This window comes from Amia ocellicauda, chromosome 18, assembly GCF_036373705.1.
Source record: "Amia ocellicauda isolate fAmiCal2 chromosome 18, fAmiCal2.hap1, whole genome shotgun sequence".
Taxonomy (NCBI): domain Eukaryota; kingdom Metazoa; phylum Chordata; class Actinopteri; order Amiiformes; family Amiidae; genus Amia; species Amia ocellicauda.
In genome coordinates, this window is record NC_089867.1 from 24553683 (window position 1) to 24575141 (window position 21459).

Sequence of the window (21459 nt, forward strand, 5' to 3'; positions counted from 1 at the left end):
AAAATCCTAAAAACATTTACTGCTCTCCGCCATCCAGCCACGACGTCAGCCTCCTTAAAAAAAGATAAAACAAGGAAAAGACTTGGAAACAATGACTTGGCCAGGCATTTCTGACATAAGGTATTTCAAATAAACCATAAACAGCCACGGCTCGGACAGCCTACTCCACTGGGCTCCTTTCGTACGAGTCTCATCTTACAAGTTCGTATATCCGTAAAGCCCCCCGGAAAAACTGAAATTGTCGCCAAATTTTCAAGGAGCAAAGACATCCGACTCCGACTGCCTCGTGAAAAAGAAATGTATTATTTTCTCAACATTAATCCACATCTACTAAAGTGTAGAAGATGCGTTAAAAGCCGCTGTGCAATTAGGCACTGAATATACAGGTTCTGTCCTTCATTCGTCGACGTATTACGATCGCAGGGTTTAAGCGGCAGGGCGCTCGGCCCGGGGATTTAAGGAAGTATTCTACCTTTTTCTTTTTTTCTCGTTTTAATCTTCGCTTGTGAAACTCATCTCTGTAATAAGGCGGTTTTCGTGGAAGCTGCTAATTCCTAGATCAAGGGCATGGCTGTCATCTCTGTGCTCTCCTCCCTCACCAGCCTGTCCTCGTCACTCTATCCCTCTGTAGTTTTGCTTTTTAAATCGCTCCAAGGTTCTTTTAACCCTCTACTCTCCTCTTCGGTTCCTCCCTTCTCCCCACTGTTATTTTCCCACCCCTCTGTCAAACTCTTCCTTTCCCTGTGTCTCTTGTTTTTCTTTTAAAGTTCTCCATTTTTACCCCATCCACCGAGGCGGGAGAGCGAGAGGGGAACAAGACAAAGACAGGAGAGAGAGTCATACAGAAACAGAGAAGGACTGGTACAACAGAGGGGAGGGTGAAAGGCAGGGAGAGAGAAGAAAGGTGCAAAAGGTCACACAAAGGAGGAAAGAGAGGTGGCAGAGAGAAAGTGGGATGTGAGGAACAAGTATAGACATAGCCTCATCCCAGTAAATCACATGGAAAACTAGTTTTCGCTCTCCCTCTTGCGGTTGACCTTGCACGACATCACGGACACTGTAGGGTGAGGTCACTTCCTAGATCCCAGACGCAGGACGGGGAAGCCAAAACGTCCACCCCTTTTGTGCGGGGATTTTAAACACAACCTGTCCTAAAATGTTCAGAAAGACCCGAATCACTCAAAGACATGGCACAGAAAAACCCATGAGAAAGACTAAGATTCTGATGTCTCGGACTGAAAACCGGAGTTTAACCCTGTGTTTCGAGAAACTGGTTTGGAGGGGAGTTTATTTTTAGGTTTATACTTTTCCTAAAGAATCCAGTCGTATCAGGGCTCTCCGTGTTTTCGGTCCTACAGAAACCAGTAGCAGGTCTTTTGATCCCACCGTCACCGTCTCACTACTGCCCCCTGCTGGTGAGAATCTGCAAATGCACATTTCACCCTATATTTCCAGAATTATTCACCAAATAAGACAGGTGCCATTAAGAGACGCATTCAGAGCCCAGAACTGACAGTGAAATAACCATGGCTGTGATCGGCAGTGAGCTGAAATGAACCCAGAGTCATATTATAGTAGGACGGACACATCTCTTCAAAAAAATCAGTTGAGGAACAGGTTGGGGGCTTAACAGTTTATTACAGATCACAAAAGGAGGTGCGATAATCTGTAAATCAATAGTATCTGCCCAGTCACCAAACCACTGCTTTCATACGCCCTCTCGAACAGCACCCAAAATGTGGCACTCCGGACCAAGGAAGACAAACTCGAAACCCACAATCGACCTTAGCAATTAAAAACAAATCCAGCTTCTGTGCACCCAGGCACTTCCGTACATCTTCATGCCCACTCCTTTTTGTGCCTGGTGTTGTTTCGCACGCGAACATTATTTTGGCGCTGCTCGGTTTTAAATGGCAGGGCTCCTGCGGTACGGCCAGTACAGCAATGCACGACAGGAAATAAGTTACGAGACAATTAAAGACCCTGACAAGAGACCGGGCTTCTTTCTTCTACACTCGGCGGGCAGTCCCCCCCTTCGCACGGGACAGGACTCTCCGTCTCTCCCAACCCCAACTCGGTTCAGGGAGTGGACGAGGAACACTTAATCTCTCTCAAAGAACAGAAGAAAAAAAAAAAAACAGCACTGAGGAGGGAGGGGAGCCCAGCGCAAGGATTTGGGTCTGCAGCTAATCTGGCTGTTCTCGTTTTAGAAACCAAAGCAATAAAACAATAATTCATTTCACAGCCACACGGCCAGACAGTCTGCTCCGCTTCTTACTCGAGAGAAGAAACGCATACAAAATGGCCCGACTCTGAAAGAAGCTCCCTTTCCTTTACTAAAAAAGAAACTGCTTGTGGCAAACGACTGGCCTCAAAAAAACCCTTATAACCTCCGACCTGCTGACAAGAGCGAATATCGGCCTCTGCAGAGGAGCCACTGCCGGCTAATCAGCAAAAATGGTTTCCTGTGAGATTGAAACTCGTTGCAAATGAATAATTTAATATAAATACATGTGTATAACCGAACCTGCGCACCAGAAACAAGCACAATCCTCTATACACTCACAACAATCCTCCGCCAGATGAAAAGCCAATATAGCAGACTGGTTATATAAGGTCTCTTCAAAACAAAACCGAATTCCAGTCTGTCCATCCGTGTCCTAAACGGCGCTCTGGGTTAACCCTGTCCCCAGCAGTACACAACAGGCAGGAGACATCACCGAGGCACTGGGCAACCTCTGACCCCGACCCCCGGCTCTTACCTTGGCCGCCCGCCGTGGCTCGGGGCAGTCGGGGTGCTGACAGACGACGCACTTCTCCTCTGGGAGGGACTTCTCATCTGCAACACAAAAGGGTTAACGCCGTGAGTCTGAGAGACGAGCGCAGAGGGAGTCTGTCCGTCAGAGGGGCACGGCTGGACATTGTGTAACAGTCCGTGCTGCCGTTCAGGTTTTATGTGCAACGGCCTCTCGGACAAACTGTTCCCTGTGCGTTGCTTTGAAGCTGAAGGAAAAGACCTCCGTGGACGGGAGCCGCCGAAGCAATACGTGGCCGATGTATGAAAGGAATATTCCTCGGAACTGCGCGACGGAATCCTGATCGGAAAGTTTTCCGGGGATTTGCAGCTGTATAAAAGGAAAGTTTGCGCTGTGTCGGTAGGACCTGGTGCTGTGCTGGCCAGAGCTTGGATAAATAAGGGGAATGAACGGTGTTTGGAGCAAAAGCGAACAGAAAGGAAATGTTTAATAGGCTGAAAAGCAGCACAGGCCCAGGTTTCTCCTCCTATCCACGTTCCTGATGGCAATTAAAAGTCAGCAAACAGTGGAGTCGGCAAAGGAGAACAATGTTTGTGAATGTGTACAGACGCACACACACTCACACGCATGTAAAGAGCAGGGAAAATAAACCCCCCATGTACAAGCAGACTATTTAGCAGCATTTGATGGCTCTGTTTCTCTTACTATCACTCGATCTCTCAGCAGTGATGGGGGGTGGGGGTTAGAGTGCCAGAGAGAAAGAAAGGATGAAGAAAGCTGAAAAGACGGAGGGAGAGAGAGAGAGAGAGAGAGCAAGGAGGGTGAGAAAGATGAAAAGATTAAGAGAGAGCGAGAGGGAGAGTACGAGAGTCAGCAAAAGCTAACCAGGGAGAGAGAGAGAGAGAGAGAGAGAGAGAGAGAGAGAGAGAGAGAAATTTACAAGGCCAGTCTTTGTGTGAAGGGGAAACTGCCAGCCACAAAGCAGACACAACAGACCTTGGAAGGAAACAGTCTTATCTACACAGTGAGCCGAGAGAGAGAGGGAGAGTTTGGATGTTTCAATTCCCTTTAATTTAACCTTCAATACGCTACACTGATCAAAATCAATGTATGGGAGGGGAAAAAAACTCCAACAGTAAGCCCTCAGTATCACACACTGTAAGGAAGGCCCGATTCTGGAGAAAGAGAGGGAGGGCAAACACAGAGAGAGAGAGGGAGGAAGAAGGGGGAATAAGTGAAGAAAGCGAAAGAAGAATGGCAAGAGCCGGGGGAGAGGCGGGGAACCTCAGAGAAAGAGAAGGGATGAAGGTCATGGTTAAAGGGTGAGGACAGTGAAGGGGCAGAGAGGGGACTTAGGAAGGGCTGACAAAAGAAGGAGAGAGAGAGAGAGAGAGATAGAGAGAGGGGGGATGACTAAGTTCTGAAAGAAGAGGGAGAAGGGGGAGGGTGGGAAGAGAGAGAGAGAGAGAGAGAGAGAGAGAGAGAGAGAGAGAGATCGGGATGAATCTTTCCACTTTCAAACCTTTTAATGCATTTCTGTATGTATACAGAAGTCGAGGTGCTCCTTCACAACAATCGGCCCCTGGGTGGCTCCTGGCGGCCCCGCTGCCCTGCTGGCAGGAGGAAGGTTGTTCCACAGGTTTTGGCACGGCACCGAACAGGCACAGAAACTGAGCCCCTTTTAAAATGGCAAGACGGGAAACCGTGCCAGATGAGCAGCTGTGAAGCCATGTGGCAGAGCTGAGTGGAGGTGGGGGAGCCCGTGCTGTGCCAGGGACGGGGCCGTCACACTCACCTGCTCAGAGAACAACAACCGCCCACCACCCCGGAGCAACACGTATCCCACACTTGGGAGTCACGGGGTGAGAAAATGAAAAAGGGTGATCGTTCCCGAAATCAAACCCTGTTCTGTAAATGAGGGACACCGGCCCGGACCCCCGGCTCCCCCCTCCACCGCTCTTAAACGCGTCCGCAGCTGTTGGCACACATCTGGAGCTCGTGAGGCGCCGATTACACAGAGCCCCTGCAGCCCCGCGCAAAGCCAGCGCCGCTCCCAAGCCCACATCCTAATAAGGCCGTGCCTGGCGCCCGGAGCCAGCAATGGGAAAGGCAACCCGCAGCGCCGGGGCCGTGACGGACTTCCTCCACCGCACTGCCAATTTCACTTTCCGATTTCTTTTTATTACATTTTTTAACGGAGAAGAGTTTGACTCCATTAATCTCAGATCCCTCTCTGCAGGAATCTCAGTCACTGTTTCCTCACATATCGAAATATAGATCTGACTCTTAATGAACTACACACTGCTACCAAATTAAATGGGGGCCCTCCCTAAGACCGTGCTATTGTCCAGTTCCCCCCCACCAGCAGTCCTACAGCCTGGGGTGAAATTTCAGCTTTCTGCATCCCTCAGAAAGCCAGGCGACTCAGTGCTGTGTTGGGGTCTGCTCCGTTTCCATGCCTGGTGTTGTGTCACGCGCGCACACACCGTTCAATTTGCCCGGAGCACAGAGAGCTTCTGGTTTCTCTCTGACACTGGAAAGCCATGGTGCATCTGAATCAGCATCAACAAAAAGAGCCTCGCTGCTCCACAGAGGTCCCTGCAACACTTGGATACACTTCTCCTTTATTCAGGATGGCAGAAAATACATTAAGCATAACTATGAGAGGCAACAGGAGCCCAAAGGGAAATTGCTCTGTGGTCGTACCAGAGGTTTGCCGTGGAGTCAGATTTAGACAGCCAGGCCGGAGCCACAGAGTAACCTCACTACCCCAGAGACGTGTGTCTGACAACACCAGGCAGGGGATTCACAGACCCGTGTCCAGTTGTAACCGGGCTTCGAAGCACCTGCCCTTATCAAACACAGGGAATTTTCCACTGGCTGTGACACTTTCTGTTGTTCTTGCCAGAGGAGTTGTTTTTAATCCCCCCCAGAGTGGGCCGCGCGCCGATCCCAGGCAGCCGGGAGTCTGAGCCGGCGCTTGCAGGCCGCGGTGGGGGCGTGCCGTGGGGAGGGCGGCGGTGGTGTGTGGGCGTCTGTGCGAATGCGGCAGCCTGACTCAGCGCTCTCTCTGTTACTCACAGGCGGAGGGAGGAATTCGTGAGCTCAGCACTGCCGATCAGACCATTAACAAAAACATTGCACACGCACGCATACACAAACAAACCCACAGGAGCGCGGACTCTCGCTCGCTTGTACACAAACACATGCACACTCTCGCTGTATACATATACACACACACACACTCTCACTTGTACACACACACTCTCACTGTATACATATACACACACACAGATCCTTGCTCAGCACACACAGGCATACACTGTATACATACACACACACACACACGCCAGCTCGATGCACACATTATATGCTAACAGAGACACTGTGCACCTAAATGCTCACATATGTCCCCCAAATCAAACCAGCTCTCACAGCCACTGCAAGCCCTCCTGCCCTCCCGCCCTCTCCCTCTCTCCCAGTCCCCCAGCTCTACCCAGTTGCCCACACCGACTCGTACCTCTGCCCACCCACACTCGCCGCGCTCCTCCTCAGTCACGCGTCTCGGCTCGAACGCCTACGGCGCACTCTTCCCTCTCCCCCGGTCCCTCAGCCCCCCTGCTGCCTAATTTGTTTTATATTGTTTAGGCGATGCACCAGCAGCCAAGTGTGCATGACGGTGAGTTTAAACAAACTTTCAGGAGGAATGTGAAGTATGCCCAGTGCCTGTTTTCAATTTGGTTCACACTTCTGTGACGTGTGTTCGCCGGAGTCTGTCCGTTGTGTCCTTCGAATCACACGCTACGGCCAGACCACGGCAGACCGGCGCTGCCCTGAGAGACGACAGACTGGGAGACCGACGGGGAAGCCAGGGGACGGCTGCCAAAGGAGCCTGCGGGGAAAGGGGCTCTCTCTAACTCGTGTCTGGCGGCCATGTCCCCAAACCAGAAGCCACGGGGGAACCTCAGACTTTCCCTACCGCCCACTTCCCATTGGAAACTGGCACCACAGCAGCCTGCAACAACTTTTGCCCCCAGTCTAGTTACAGATATAGCCCCCTGTGGAGTAGTTCCTAAAAATCTGGTTCTTGCTACCTCTGCTGTGGTAGAAACAGAAAACCTGGCTTACACATGGTTCCCCAACACAGGCTGCTTCTCTCACTCGACTCCAGAATGAGATGAGACTGCGGAGGCCCCCGATTCTGGCACGGCTCAGTGCGGAGACTGTCCCTGTAGAGCCCGGTCTCGGGTCCCACAGGGGACGGTAGGAGACGCCACAGTGTGCTTGGGGTTCTTGCCGGCGTCTGGGTACATTAGAGCCAAACTGATCACAGCTTCAGGAATGTGGGTACGAGGCCCGACCCGTCTTTCCGGGCCACCCTAACCGAAAGAGACATTTTCTCAGGGGTAGGAGTCCTTAATTGCCAGCGATAATTCTCCCAATTACAGTACAAACAGGGAGATCAAAGCCGGCTTACAGTATTACTGCGCTATACCAGCATGTACTGTTTCTCTCTCTCTCTTCTGGAATCCGTGTTTTCTCACACAGCACCAGCCTTATAAATGGAAGTCAATTTGACATGGGATCTGTGCAGTTTTAACTCAGTTTTATGACAGTTTTAGCATAGTTTCACAGCAGTTTTCACCTGCCTGCACTGTGCTTTGAACATGAATATACCAGGGGCTACCATAGTAAACACACCTTAGGAAAGTGTGTGTCATGGTATATTATGGTATTCCTGTGATCCAGTGTAGTAAAGCACAGAGAAGGTGTTTTAAAACCATGGGAAACCACAATAAGGCCATGATAGAAGTACAAACATCCTTTGGTACGTGTACCAGCGTAATCTGTCCATGAGGGCAGTACTGCAGAACTTGGAAATATCAACCAGGACGTCAATAAGATGACAAAAAAAAAAAGCAGGCACCCACAGTGTGTAACGGGAGCCGTGTTCCCAGCGCCGTGGCCGGTGCCGAGCGTTTCCTCCCCCCACACCCTGCTCTACCAGCTGCTTATTCTCTGGGAAGCTAAACAGTTAAACTATGCCCTCTTCGCTTCCTAATAATATTAATGGCGGCCTGCCAGCAGCTCAGAGCCCACGCCGCCTTTCAAACACACTGACACTGAACACCGCGACTCGCCGCGCGGACGAGCCTTCACCCCCCTGGCAAATATTTCACTTCAGCACCCATTAATGTCAGCTTTTACAGGCTCTCCTCGTCACCCGCGACTCACTTCCCCAAACATCGGAAGACAAATACGGTCTTGGACACCGTAAGTCATTTTATTTTATTACAAAGCCTAAAGTATTTTATTTCAACGCCGGGGATCGTCCACCGTGTCTCTGGAGTGGCTCAGACTCAGATTTGTAACTCTCAGCAGTCAAGTAAACGATCCACTCTTGACACTAAATTACTACACTGGGGGCCTCAACTTCCAACCCTCAAGGGCCACAGGGTCATCTGGTTCCTGTTCCGCCTGGCGTTTTATTTTTCCCTTCCTAATCCCAATCCAGCTGCCAGTGTAGGTCCCTCTCTGTAACCCAACACTTACGCAACGGGAGAGATTTTTACAACTTTTTGAAGTCCATCGCGAGTCGAACCCTGCGTTTAAGAGCCCAGATGGAAGGAAATCCAACTGGCAAGAACAAAAGCTCTGCTCTCCCGATTTCACACCGGCCTGCTGTTTTTCTTATTTGTCAAAGATCTGAACCCTTCATTGAGATCTGAGGCAGGCGAGGAGTTAATGGGACCCCCGGGAGCCGCGGCACTGTGCTGCCCTGTGACCCGAGGCATTCAACAGCTTATGCCCCCCCCATGTCTTCCCTTCAAGAGCTCCTTCAGGTTCAAGGCTGTGGCAGCAAAGCGCCTCGACACATTAAAGTCAGCACAGGAATGAAGGGAGAAGCTGCTGTATTTAAGGCCAAAGTTACCTGAAGAAACCTAACTTAAAGAGTCTGGTTTGATGTGCTTCAGTAAGGAAGTTCAGAACTAGCGCTACTCTGGGACTAGCACCTGTATCCAGCCCCCCGTCTAGACCCAGAGCCGCACTCCTCCCTGTCCCATCCCATCCCTCCCTCAGTGTCTTACCGCACAGGTCATGGATGACATCCAGAGAGGAGGCCCAGGAGTAGCGCTCGGCCCCCAGGCCCAGCTCCGTCAGCGAGGCAGGCAGGGTCTCCAGCTCGTAGGCCCCCCGCTTCTTCCAGTAGAGAAACATCGCGGTATGGGGACAGCAGCGACCGAGAGGAACTCAACACACCTCTGACCCAAGAACCCACCGAGACACTACTGGTCCTCTCCTCTCCTCTAAACCCAACACAGCCCAGCCACAAGAGCTTCCGAACAAAATCTCTGTTCACGTTTCCACACCTGCTCTCCCTTTGCTAGCCTAATATCAATCTAATAAGACCCTGCTCATCTACAACCAACATCCCCCATCGAAACACATCCTTCAACCACCCACACGCCCCCAGTCACCGATTCTGAACACAGCCAAAGCATCTACTCTTCACCCTACACACAACCTTCTAGACGACGTCCTCCTAGCATTCCAGAGGTCCCCATGCTGTCTTTCCTTCTCTCTTCCTCCCCCTCCCCCTCTTTTTTGTTGCCTTCCTCAAATTTCGATTGACAAAAGTCTTCCACGGTTGCAGACGAGATCTTTGATTTGGCGCAGAGCAGCTAGACCCGTGGAGATCTGGATGGAGACCCTCTCTTCACCTGCCTCCCCGCATCTCTCACAGAAGAGGAACCATCTGCAGAAAACACTACAAATAAAACCCTACTGTTTCTTCTTCTTCTTCATTCCCCCTCCCTTCTGTATGACAGGGAAGTAACTCATCTCTTACCCTGGCGTCTTCCTATGAAAATTCGCTATTTCCCTCCTCTCTCTCTAAACGTTATCCTTCTTAAGAGTTTTAAGAACTTTTCTAGTTTTCCTGTGTTGTGAGGATCTCAGTAGCATAACTGCTGTGGGGAAGGTCTCGGCTCCAGAAGGGGCTGAACTGTAGGGGGGCATTCGACCCACACCATCAGACAAGTGCTGTATTCATGCCGAGCTGAGGTGCATGCTGGGACAGCCAGCCTGGGCCAATGACTTCGGGAACGGGCGACACAAAGCTCCCATTTAAACCCCCCACCTACAGAGATTATGAACTTTCTTTATGTTTGGGAATGGCCACCACAAACTATAAAAGCCTGACATTTTTCTGCATACATTAAGATGCTGTTCTTTATTTATGGGGCTGATTTATTTACTTTATGAATGCATTGTCTCCCAAACAGCTGTGCTCAGCGCATTTAAAGACAAAAAATTGGGGAAGAAAATATGGGGAAAAGTTTGACCCATAGAGATAATGGGAATCAAAGACTCCCCTGGAGAGAAAGTGTGTGAGGTTCGAAAAGAGTCCTTTTCACTTCCCTAATGGGAAGATTTTACTTGTCACAACGGCACTGCTTTTGCTCCAATTATTCTGCTGTGCCCAGCTGTGACTCACTGAGTACTAAAATAAAACAAAACACACTGACCGTCTGATAGACTGAGTTATCCACTATACTACAATTTCTCTGCAGAGTTCGGTTGGTCATAATTTTTCCTCTTTATTCCACATGAATAAAAAAAAGACATTGAGTTACAACAACAGGAAGGAACAACAGAGTGAACCTCTGCCACCTTCTGTAAAAATGGGCTCTCTCTCACTTCATAAGAAACTCTTCTGTTCAGATGTTTTCTTGCACCATGGCTTTTATTTATAACTCGGTGAGAAAGTACAAGCGGATGTGCGGCGCTGGAGATCGGAGGCATTGCTTTACACCAAGAGCTGGGGGTGTCTGGAACAAGCTGCAAGGCGATGCGGTTGAAGCAGATTCTCTGGGATCCTTCCAGACGCCGTGAGAGGAGATTAGAGGAACAATAAGCTACCAACAGACCAAGAGAGCAAATGGCCGCCATGCTGTAACCATTCAAATATTATCGATGTTGAAGTTCAGACAATCAATCAAACGGTTTCAGGAGAAGCGAGTTTGTTGCCACTACATCTTTTTCCATCCTCTCTCTTATTTTTCGCAATGTTCACCGTGATCTGATGAAATACCCAGAATTCCCTGGAAAGCCAAGGACACTTCAGAGGAGAGGATTATTCAGTTCTCTAACCACCCCCAACATAAAAAAATAAATGATGAATGACTATAAAGAACAGAAAATAAGTCAAATAATCTCTTGCAGTCCTCGGGAAAGAGAATAAACAACGTGGGCAGTGGAATAGTGGAACCGAGACGGGGGTGTCAGATCTGGGCTCCTGAGCCTCGGAGACAAAAACAGAGACAGGAAAGGGGAGATGTGACAGTGATGAATGATTCACTCAGCCTTTTCCACACGCATGCTGTATGAAAATATATATGTTTTTAATGATTCCAAGGTAGGCAGGCTGGCAGAGGTCCGAGGTCAAATGTTGCTGTGCAGATGACATCAGCGGACATGCTCTCAATCGGGCACGAGTCCCATTGTAAGACTGTGTGCTTGGAAATAAGCATCACCGTCAGATGAGACGCATATTCTGCCCTGTGATACGCAGGGGTCCAGATAGGAATATCCCGGAATATACACTTTGACCGCTGGGCCAATTTCTGCTCGATTTGCTCTCGTTGACACCCTAAGCGGAAGATTCGTCTTTTCTCATCCCATCTCCTCATCTCAACACAACTACATCATGTCTATCTATCAAAGCAAACATTGAGAACATCTAATAGTCCTGCTCAGGATGCTGAACTAAAAAGGTACAAGAAATCAGTTGGAGGAGATGGAGACCACTCCCAGAAAAAGACTGTGCCCAGAAACACGCATTGTGAAAAGCTGTTATTACTTTAGTTATGTCTGTTGTGCCTGTTATGTTTTGCAATATAGTCCACTGTGTGTACTTTGCAGTGTTGGTAAATCTTTACCAACATTAGAAAATGTAATGATTGAGGTGTCTCGCCCCCAAAGTCTTACTGTGTCCAGGCACAGACACATGCAGATCCTTAGCAAAAGATAGACTCATCCCTGTGCCTGCTGGCTCACACTTTCCTCTCTTCATTTAGCACTCGAGCATTCTGATATTTATTAAACACCTCTTCACCGGTATTTTCCTTTCAGACGACCGGGTGAAAGACCCTGCTCTCTCTCACGGCAGTTCGGAGAGGGTTGACAGTTCCCGCTCCCCTTGGTGAGCGTAAAAACAGGCCACCCTGGTCATGGAAACAGAGAGGGGATCGGTTCCAGATCTCCGCCAGGGAGCTCCCGACATCAGGTGATAAACGAGGCCCACCCCGGCCGGCGCTCGACAGCTGGGGTTCGAAAACACAAGAGAGCCCAGGTGAAAGGAAGGGGTTAAGGACTCACAGGAGGAGGGAAGGAGCGAGGTAGTGATCCAAAAAAAAAAAAAAAACTAATTTCAGGAAGACAAATTAGAGAGGTAGGAGCGTTTTTTTTTTACTGTACTGTGCCGGGCTTTGGCAGACATATGGTAGTGATCTGAAACAGCTTGCAGGAATACAGCACTTGATTTGAATGAAGAGGCTGGCTGGACGGCCTGAGAACACAAGCAGGGACACTGGGGCCAATTTCCACCTCGTGTGCAGCTCTGAGAGGGAGACGAGACGCCGGCAGAGAGCATTCAGCGCAGTGACGCAGCTCCACAAAACATCAGCTTTGATTTCAGTGGCCTCCATTGAATACCGTCTCATGTCCTTGCTGAATATCGTTTATAAAATTTTGCATAATCTGCAAAAGCTAAACATAGGCCTCAGTCAATTAGTTCTGCACAGTTTTTCATGTTTGTTTTCTCTTTATTATATATTAAAGTGCTTCTCTGTGTAATCCCACACAGATTACTAACCCTTTATCTCTGCTCAACCGAGTGAAACCGATACTCCCATGGGGGAGATAATTTTGTTTCAATTTATGCTCTAGTTACTGTAATGCCAGCAGCTGGAACCTGTGGCTCTTGTTTGGCCCAATTCCGAGAGACAGTTCAAAGGTCAAAACCACTGAAGATTAGCAGAAGCTTGGCTGGACAAGAAATGACTGTGGTCAGCGGCTCGAAAAGATAACCTTGATTACAATAACACTATGAAGAAAAAACTAAAAGGGACAACAGAAAGAGAAACCAAACTCGTGGATTCAAATCCCAGGTCAACACTTAACACAACAAAGGGAAACTGTAACCCGTTCTTTCCAGTGCATTGTTTCAGTGTCATTCACCCCAGTAAAGGGAAAGGCCTCTTCTCAATAGATGTGATAATTTTTTGGATGCGTTTTGTCCGAGGAACCGAAGGAAGGAAACCAGGAGGAAATCCAGTTGAGACACTACCTGGAACAACACTTAATTTCCACACTGCTGTGTTTTGGCTCGTTCAGGCTGTAAACCGGCCCTGGCTTTAACATCCCACACGGCCAATTTAAACAGCAGCCGTGACCACTTGGTCTTCTCAATCAGGACACACGTGCCGGGCCGTTCAGTGGCACCACGGGCCTCAGGCTGCACGTGCCTGCTACCAGTCCTGGGAAATCAACAGTGCCGGCAGTACTCTCCTCTGCCTTCACCGAGCTGGACTACAGGAATACCACAATATACCATGACGATATGTAAAGAGACACGTTTACTATGGTAGCCCATGGTGTATTCACGGTGAAGCACAGAGAAGGCATGTGGAAACCATGGGTAAGCAGTTTGGTAGACCACAGCAAAACAGCATTCAGATCCTACAATCGACTCACCAGTGCAAACGGACAGACGGGAAAGCCGAGTCTGGGAAGTGACGTGTGCTTGTCGGGGGAAACTGGGATATCAAGAAACAGATTTTCTATAAAACATATATTATTGTGAGGAAAGATGAACGCTTTCCGACGAAGAACAGTGCTACCCCGGGCCGTCTAACTCAAACAAGATGTACCCGAGCCAACCTCAAAGCAGCCTGCCTTCTCATTATCCCCAGAGCGCTTCTCTGGAAAGGAAAACCGCCAGGGCAATTTGGAAAAGGCGTGGCGTCTCCCATCCTGTTACTCATGAGTGTGTGGAGATGGGAGATTCAGGGCCGTACGATGGGAATAAATTACAAAAAATATAAATAAATCACTGGCTGGCAAACAGACTCCCGTCTATGTCAGCACTCTGTGGCATCTAAAGTTTGTGAAGGGTGCTATACTAAATAAAAACTGTTTGATTGACTGACTGATTGATTGATTGATTTTCCAAAACTGACAAGTGATTAAAGACCAGTTCCCGAGTACATGGATTCACTTTCCCCCCGTTTTTCCAAGTTGAGGTCATCTATTGAAGCAGAGTTTATGTACGTTTAGGAAACATTACACATTTAATTTCAGTCCGCACTCGCTCCCTGGTTTCCTCTCACCAGCTAGAGCTCCCGCCGTCCCTCGCCGTGAAAACAATTAAGACGTGTTTGCGCTGACCTTAACGAACCTCTTCACCAGCTCTGGAAAACCAGCCCTTTCATCTCCCAGACTGGCACAGCAGACCAGCGCCTTTCAAAAGCGCAGGAAGGAAACGCATGTTGTTTCGCCACTAAAGACAGCCATTCAGGAAAACGCCCGAGCGGACAGTCAAAAGGGCTTTGTCTGCGTTCAGACACGAAGGGAAGCAGGCCTTGGCTTGCAGAGGATCGAGATTCTATATGCCGCCGGCACAGAAATGGTGTGTTACTGTGGCATCGGACTGCTACCAAGGTTCAGATCAATCCGATACAGGATAGTTTAGGCTGTCAGGTAAGATCACAGCTTACAGGTAAGGATAAAACATTTCACTCACTGGAGCTGCCTGCAGCGACAGCACAACAGGAGTTGAGGATCAGTATTTGAATTCGTCTTTTACACAAACCACATTACACAAAGAGTTTCTCCCGCCGCCTCACACACCGAAATGACTCTGCCAGAGACGCACAAACAAAACAGCTGCCAATTTGTACAGGTCGGGCACACTCTGATGTGAGAGAAGGATTTAGGACGGTGTCCAGGACTTTCCCTATCCTTGATCTGAAGAATGAGGGGAAGCACACAGCCCCCAAACTCGGGAAGACATAAGCGGGGTCTGTGAAGTGAGGAGAGCGACTGTGACGGCCCAGATCAGTTTCCTTTCGTGTACGGCGCCCTGCAACACAATCCCACTATTTATGCGGGTTAGGCCACCGGTTATAATATTGCAAAGCTGTGACAGGATACTTGGAAACCCTGGATCAGTGAACACCATTCTCTCTCTGTCTCTCTCTCCCCCAGTTCAAGGACGTGCCCCGAGGGCTGAGGTACTAAGAAAACTGAAGAAGCAAAGCGGAGAAGACACCAGGGACTTACAGCAGTGTGAAGAATCGAAGCTGACTATATGACAGTGCAGCTCCTAATTCTGTGGATGAACTCTGTGCCAGGCGGTTTCTTGTAAAACACACAAGCCCGACACAAAGGAACCGGACCCAGTCCCCTGCAGTCCACCGGGACTTAACCCCATACTGGCACCAAGAGACAGGATTGATGTTGGTGTCCGTAGACGTGAAATAGTCTCCTCTAGTAACTTTTCAACTAAAGAACACAATTTAAATTATTACATCTCAGGAAACATGGAAATGGACTAGGCGATAGTTTTCAAATCCTTTATAGTGCAAAACACCTGAATTTGAAGTGAAGAATATTTTGGGTCATCATTTCTGGATAGAAGGTTTGAATAAAGCAACTGAAATACTTAGATTGTTTGTTGACTTTGTGCTTCCGTTCGTAATTTCACATGCAGGTATTTTACATAACCGTTCTCAGAGGTGGGGTAAATGTCAGGTGCCCAGAATAATTTTCATAGAGGCACAGAAACGTCCGCATTTCCTGTGCGATAATGAAAACACTTTGCATTGAAGGAGGTTTGTGCCAATTTTCAACAATAACTGTGCCCAAATGAACAAATAGGATTGAAAAAATAAAGAACGAACACCAGGTGACTGGTCTGACTTTAAAGGAAGCAACTGGCAGGAATAAACACATCTTTAAAGGAAAACGTACCTTCACGTCCTTTTGCAATCCTTCAACCAAAGAGATTTTCATTTACAGACGTGCAGAGAAATGACAGATATGTACGTCTCTGACTCCATTCTGAATGAGGCTTTGTTTAAGCAGCCATCGATCGGGCAGTGGAGAACAAGACGCTGCGACTCAGAGAGAAACGTTGTGACTGTTGATGTATCCTATGCTACCTCACAGAGTTTGTGGTTAGATGTCCGGACGATTTAGACAGAAGCGATCGCACTGAGACTATTATTATAGCATTGTCTGAGAGAATGTGTCTTAGTTGGAGATATTTTGGACTTCCTGGCTTTGTTTTCTTTTCTGTAGGATTTTGTTATTTGAAGGCCAGTCTGCAAACAAGCCAGAAGCCAATATTCAAGGGGGCACAAATGCTTAGCTGGCTGTGGCTCACTGTCAGATTGGCGATAGGAGCCAAACGGAGGCGAGGAGAGGGTTAAAGGCTTGCGCAATTAGCCAGTAGCAGAGGCTGCAGGAAACGGGGCAAGAAGAAAAGAAAACTAAAGAGAAGGGGTGGGGGGTGAGGGAGGAACAATGGACAGATGAATTAAAAGAGGATGTGCAAAAACGACAAGACGATCTACAGATAGGAGGTTTGCAAGCTCAGCATTCAGGTTTGCAGGCAGCCCTACCGATCGCACTCAAGGAAAGCAGGGCTCTCTCCCTCTCCCTCTCCTTCTCCCTCAGACAGGCCGATGGGACATCTGTCCACAGATTAAGCCGGCAGGTTGAAGACAGGCTTAAGACCCGCAGCCTGGGCATCCGCGGTATTAAAGGCAGCCTGGTATCCTCACCGAGATTACAGGCTTCCCTCTGCCGCGCCGTGCTGCAGTTTTAGACGAGCTGGCGGAGGTGGTCAGTGTCAGGGCGGAGGGCAGGCAGTCTGCTCTTCACAGACACGGATCGAGGCCCACTGTCTCTCAGCGCTGCTGTGAGGCCCGCACCTTGTAAACACACTCCTGCACCAGATGCCCGCTAATGAGTGACTCCACTTGAGAGCAAGACACCACTGTTATTATGGGATCGTCTGTGCCACTGCGGAGGCTCTCTGTGAAGGCAGGGTCCCACAATCCTCTGCTTTCTGGAAGATATCAAAGAAAAGCTGCGGATCTCGCTGTACGGCGTGCAGTGTGTCTCATCTCAGTTTCCTCGTGTGAGGTCTGGCCTCAGGTGTGGCTCCAGGGTGTGCACTAGCAGGGGTGGAGGAGGTGTGTACCAAAACTTAACCGTCAGTGAGAATCTTGCTCGATCCCGGTAGAAACTTTTGATTATTTTTGATACTTTTGACACACCTGTGTGTGCCCGATTGAAAACCACTGAACTACAATACTTGTGAGCAGTCAACACCTGCATTCGACGGCACTACGGACCACAGACCGAAATATCTTCACAGAGAAAATAAATTAAATATAATTCCTCATGCTGATTCAAATTGGGAATTAAAGTGACTCTCATACAAGCATGAAGAAAGTTTAACAGGATGCTTTACTATGTTATTGCATATTTTTTTTGAAGGGGCAAAATATAAAACAGGTTTTCTGGCCAATTACCTCATACGACTCACGCTGCGTTTCACTTCAAGTGGACCTTTAGTTTAAGCTTGAAGTGAATGCGCCAGTCGAAGGAAAAGCACGCAGAGACGATTCAGTACTCAAAGTGTTTTATACAAGTAGCCCCAGGCCCTGATTGTGTGGAACCGACCCAGACACACTGGTGTATTCAAACACGTCTGCACAGCTCTGTGCACGGGGATCTGTCTCATTGGCATGTAAACACTGGCTCACTGTGAGATGGCACAGTTCTGTACTCCCCGATAGAAGCAATCAAGTCAATCAGTCTCAGTTTGTTATGGTCAGTACAGCAGTGCAGTCTGGTCCAGACAGCAGCAAGCCATTCTACAGCTACGAACAATAGCGGTGCATCACCCGAGCGTCATGTGACCGGGGTGGGGGAGAGACGTCTGACCGCAGCCGGACAGAGCAGTTCTAAACCGACATCGAAACCGTGTCCTCTTGCAGAAACTGCGAGTCTGATAGACCTTTATCGCTGTCAGGGCCCAGTAAAACCTGCTTCACCACAGCGACATAGTTTCGACTATGTGGCAAGTGCTGAACTGCGAGACTGAACTATCATTTTTTTTCTTTTAGTCAGCAAGTTACAGAAACAGGCCCTGAAGGAAAGAAAAACAAGACAGCGAGGAGAAACAGATTTCCTCTTGAGAGAAAGAGATCTGTCTAGTTGCTAGCTGTTGACAGGCCTCCATCATTGCAGCAGCTAGAACACACTCACTGCTTTAATATTCGAATCAGACTCCGGAGAGCTCTTTAAAAGCATCTCTGCGACACTGCTCGTTTCGTGCGTTTATGCCTCTAAGTGTGCCAGATCCCTCTCCGGCCTGTAGCGATTACTTATCATTGCTACAAGTCCTCACTGATGCCAGAAGCGCAGACACAACTTTAAGCCCTTCCAGCTTGCATGAGGCGATTTGCCAGTGGAAATGAGCTTAATTACTTAATGAATGGGCAGCTCACACACAGGGCTCGCGCTCAGCTCTGGCTAATTAAGAGGTTGGGTTCGTGCCAGCGGAGACCCACCTGCACCTCGGATCGGCGCTCTCTCGGGCACTGTGTCCAACCTCTCCTGACTGCCCACACTACCAGAGTGCAACCATTCACATGCCACCCCAAGCACTAATTGTATCCACTGGGAGAGGTGCTGTACCCCCAAACCTGATCATCAGGACACCCTGCCGCACTCCCCGTCTGTCAGCGCTATCCTTCCTCCGCCATGTCTGTCTCCCAGTCCCCTCCAGTGGACTGCAGTACCCTGACACCATGGCTTCATGTCAACTTCCTCTACTGCTCATTCGGACTCAAATCGTTTCTCTTTCAACCCAATAGGATCAGGGGAAAGAATGATCAACTGCCCACTTTACTGCTCAGTTCTCACCATCACATACACTTGGCATTTGCCCATCATGCCTACTGCCTTAGTGGCTGAGCTGGCACAGTAAAGGACGTTGTTCCTTCAGGGTCTCCAGACTCAGACACAATGTTCCTACTAATCATTTAATTAAAGAAAACCACGCATCGCCTCCCACAACACCATGCAATGCGTGATTTAATTAATAAATTAGTCTACTTATCGATTGACTCACTGTATCGATTAAAAAAATACAGAACACCAGAAAACGACATAAAACCAGATTTTTAAAAAGAGACCGTGTCCACTTACTCAGCTTGAGCCGCAACCCGAGCCAGTTCCGCGGCGGCGACCCGTATCTGTGCAGAACCGAGTTCATGGTCCACTTGTTGGGCACCATGGGGGCATGGAGGTGGTCTCCGCTGGCTCTCTCTTCCCCGTCCAGAGGCTCTGTATCCCTGGCGGCACAGACACGCGTGTGCGGCGGTTATTGTCACTGAAGTCGCCCCCCAAAGACCCCCACACTCCGGCAGAGTCCAGCGTGTAGATGTGGAGGCTGTCTCCGGTCCAAATTGTTCCTCCACTGCTTTATTCCTCCCAACACAATCTTGCGCTTTTTATTTTCTTCTCTTATCAACCCATCTCGGATGCAAAACCCGATCCACTCGCTCCATACTGGCTACAGTGCACAGACTGAACTCCCAATTAGTGCTAAACTTACTGCCCGGTGAGTCATTTACATGCAAAATAGCTGTGCCCGTGAAATAACAATAATAGGATCATGAAAAATGAAACATGAGCTAGTATATGAACTCACACAGCTAGACAGCGGTGCAAACACACAAGCACAGCAGGCATAATAACCTGTTGCATGTATCCTGCCCGCCGACACACAACGCTCTGGCAACATTGTAGCAAACTGTTATTGTTGCGTCCTCCTACCTCCCGGCTCCGGTCTCAGTGCATCACGGGTGTGCGGCGTGTGTCGTGCTCTCCCGTCGTCTGCGCGTAGCTCACACCACACACAACATACATGTTTTCTTCCCCGGCTGCCTTTGCATCAGCCTTCCTCTCATAGTCCCCCAGTGGCTCTGCTGCCTCCTGTTGCAAAGTCTCCCCGCCGTGCAGACAGTCTGCCCCCCCCCGGATTTACGGCTCGTCCAGCATGGCAGCGGCGTTTTCCATTCATTCCCACAGTCAGCTCTTTTTTTTTAATAGGCTTTTTTTCTTAACCCCTTCATGCTCAGACCTTTCACTGTTTCACCACTAGGGGCGCAGTTTAGCTGGGTGTTAAAAGCAGGCGATACTTCTCCCGTCACTCATCTAAACAGATCAAACTAGAGGCCAGATAGCTTAGCAGTAGTATATTCAGGTGAAGGCCACTCATATTCAGAAGCACAACTGCATTACAAACTTTTACAGTGACTATCATTTTTGGAAGCACAAACCCAGCGTCTGATTTTCCAGGACAAGGCTGCAACGTCTGGTGTGTTATGGTATAAGAGTGTGGCACTGCCGAGCCGAAGTGCCCGCTGTGGAGCTGCAGCTCGGCGCAGTACTGGGCGACAGACCTGTCCACACTTATTGCATTGACTGCAAAGGCAAACACTGGGATGTTGTGTCAGGCCCTCACACCTCTGTATGAATTCCTCTCTTGGTTCATTTATTTGCCCATTAAATAAATAAAAAGAAGACCTAACATTCATCTACACAACATTTGGAACAAGTCAAAGTTGGAGTATAATTGAACGCTGTGGGAAATATCTTACATAAGCACAAATTGAAAGTTGACAGCTATGGGGTAATAAAAACAAAACAGGTGTCCAGTTCTGTGCCGTTCTCAGCGTGTGTGTGTGTGTGTGTTGTTGTGTTCCCATGTTTAGAGTTATAGTGCTACTTGAATAAAAGGAGGAGGCAGGTTGTAATAGCTTAATTTGACATCACTTAAACCTGTTGAACCTAAACAATATGCTAGGGTGGTTCAACGTTAAACCACAAGCCTCACCCACACCGAGCACTGACTGCCGACTACTGCTGCGTTTTGATTGGCCCAAATATGTGCCCAGTTGGAGCCGGGCCACTGTGTGCGTCACTGAAAGAGCTGGCGTTTTAATGTATATATGTATATATAGATTGCTGCCTAACTCTCTTTCTTCTTGTTCTTGTTCTTCCCAGGCAGCTGGCCTCCACATTTGTGCTTTAGACACCGCAGAGGTCTTTCAATCGCCGCCAAGTCCTCTCTCGCCCTGCCAGCCAGCCCATGTGTGGAGCATTATCCGCTCAGAGAGAAGAGGGCCGTGCTCTGGAGCAAACACGGCGCTCCTACTTCAAACGCCGCGCTATAAAACAATCATGGGGCGTCGCGAACAACAAGTCCGAGGCCTGGTCCATACTCACTGCCCCTCCCCTGACTAGCTCTCAACCCCCTCCACTTCGAACGCAGCCTGAAGAGCATCAGGGGAGCTGAAAACATCGCCTTCCCCCTCATCCCCTGCCTGATCACTTGTTTCATAGTTGTCAACTCACCCCTATTTCACAAGACAACTCCTCTCATTTGACCCCTTCACATGATTTCTCCTGTACGTCTCCGGTGTAGCAAAGAAATTCACAGCAAAACCTCAAAATCCAGCCCAGAACATAAGACATTTTCCCAAATTGTCTCTTCAGCCACATCGCTGGGGAGTTTGTTCAGATTGTGACGCCTCTCTGTGTGAAGAAGTGTCTC

General features: G+C 48.9%; 1 protein-coding gene across 4 annotated transcripts in view; it reads right to left on the bottom strand.

Annotated features, from left to right (window-relative positions):
• The window catches only part of LOC136713478 (pleckstrin homology domain-containing family G member 5), a 69168-nt gene extending 49308 nt beyond the window's left edge, over window positions 1-19860 (bottom strand). For 3 of the 4 annotated variants that reach the window (XM_066690575.1, XM_066690573.1, XM_066690578.1), the window contains exons 1-2: window positions 19047-19859; window positions 2763-2839 (exon numbers count right to left, since the gene is read on the bottom strand). In XM_066690575.1, coding sequence (XP_066546672.1) covers window positions 2763-2839; window positions 19047-19134 — 165 coding nt within the window. In that variant the 5' untranslated portion in view covers window positions 19135-19859. Of the gene's footprint in view, window positions 1-2762; window positions 2840-19046 lie in introns of all 4 variants that reach the window. The other variant, XM_066690574.1, reaches the window with a different exon arrangement.
• Window positions 19861-21459: the final 1599 nt, after the last annotated feature.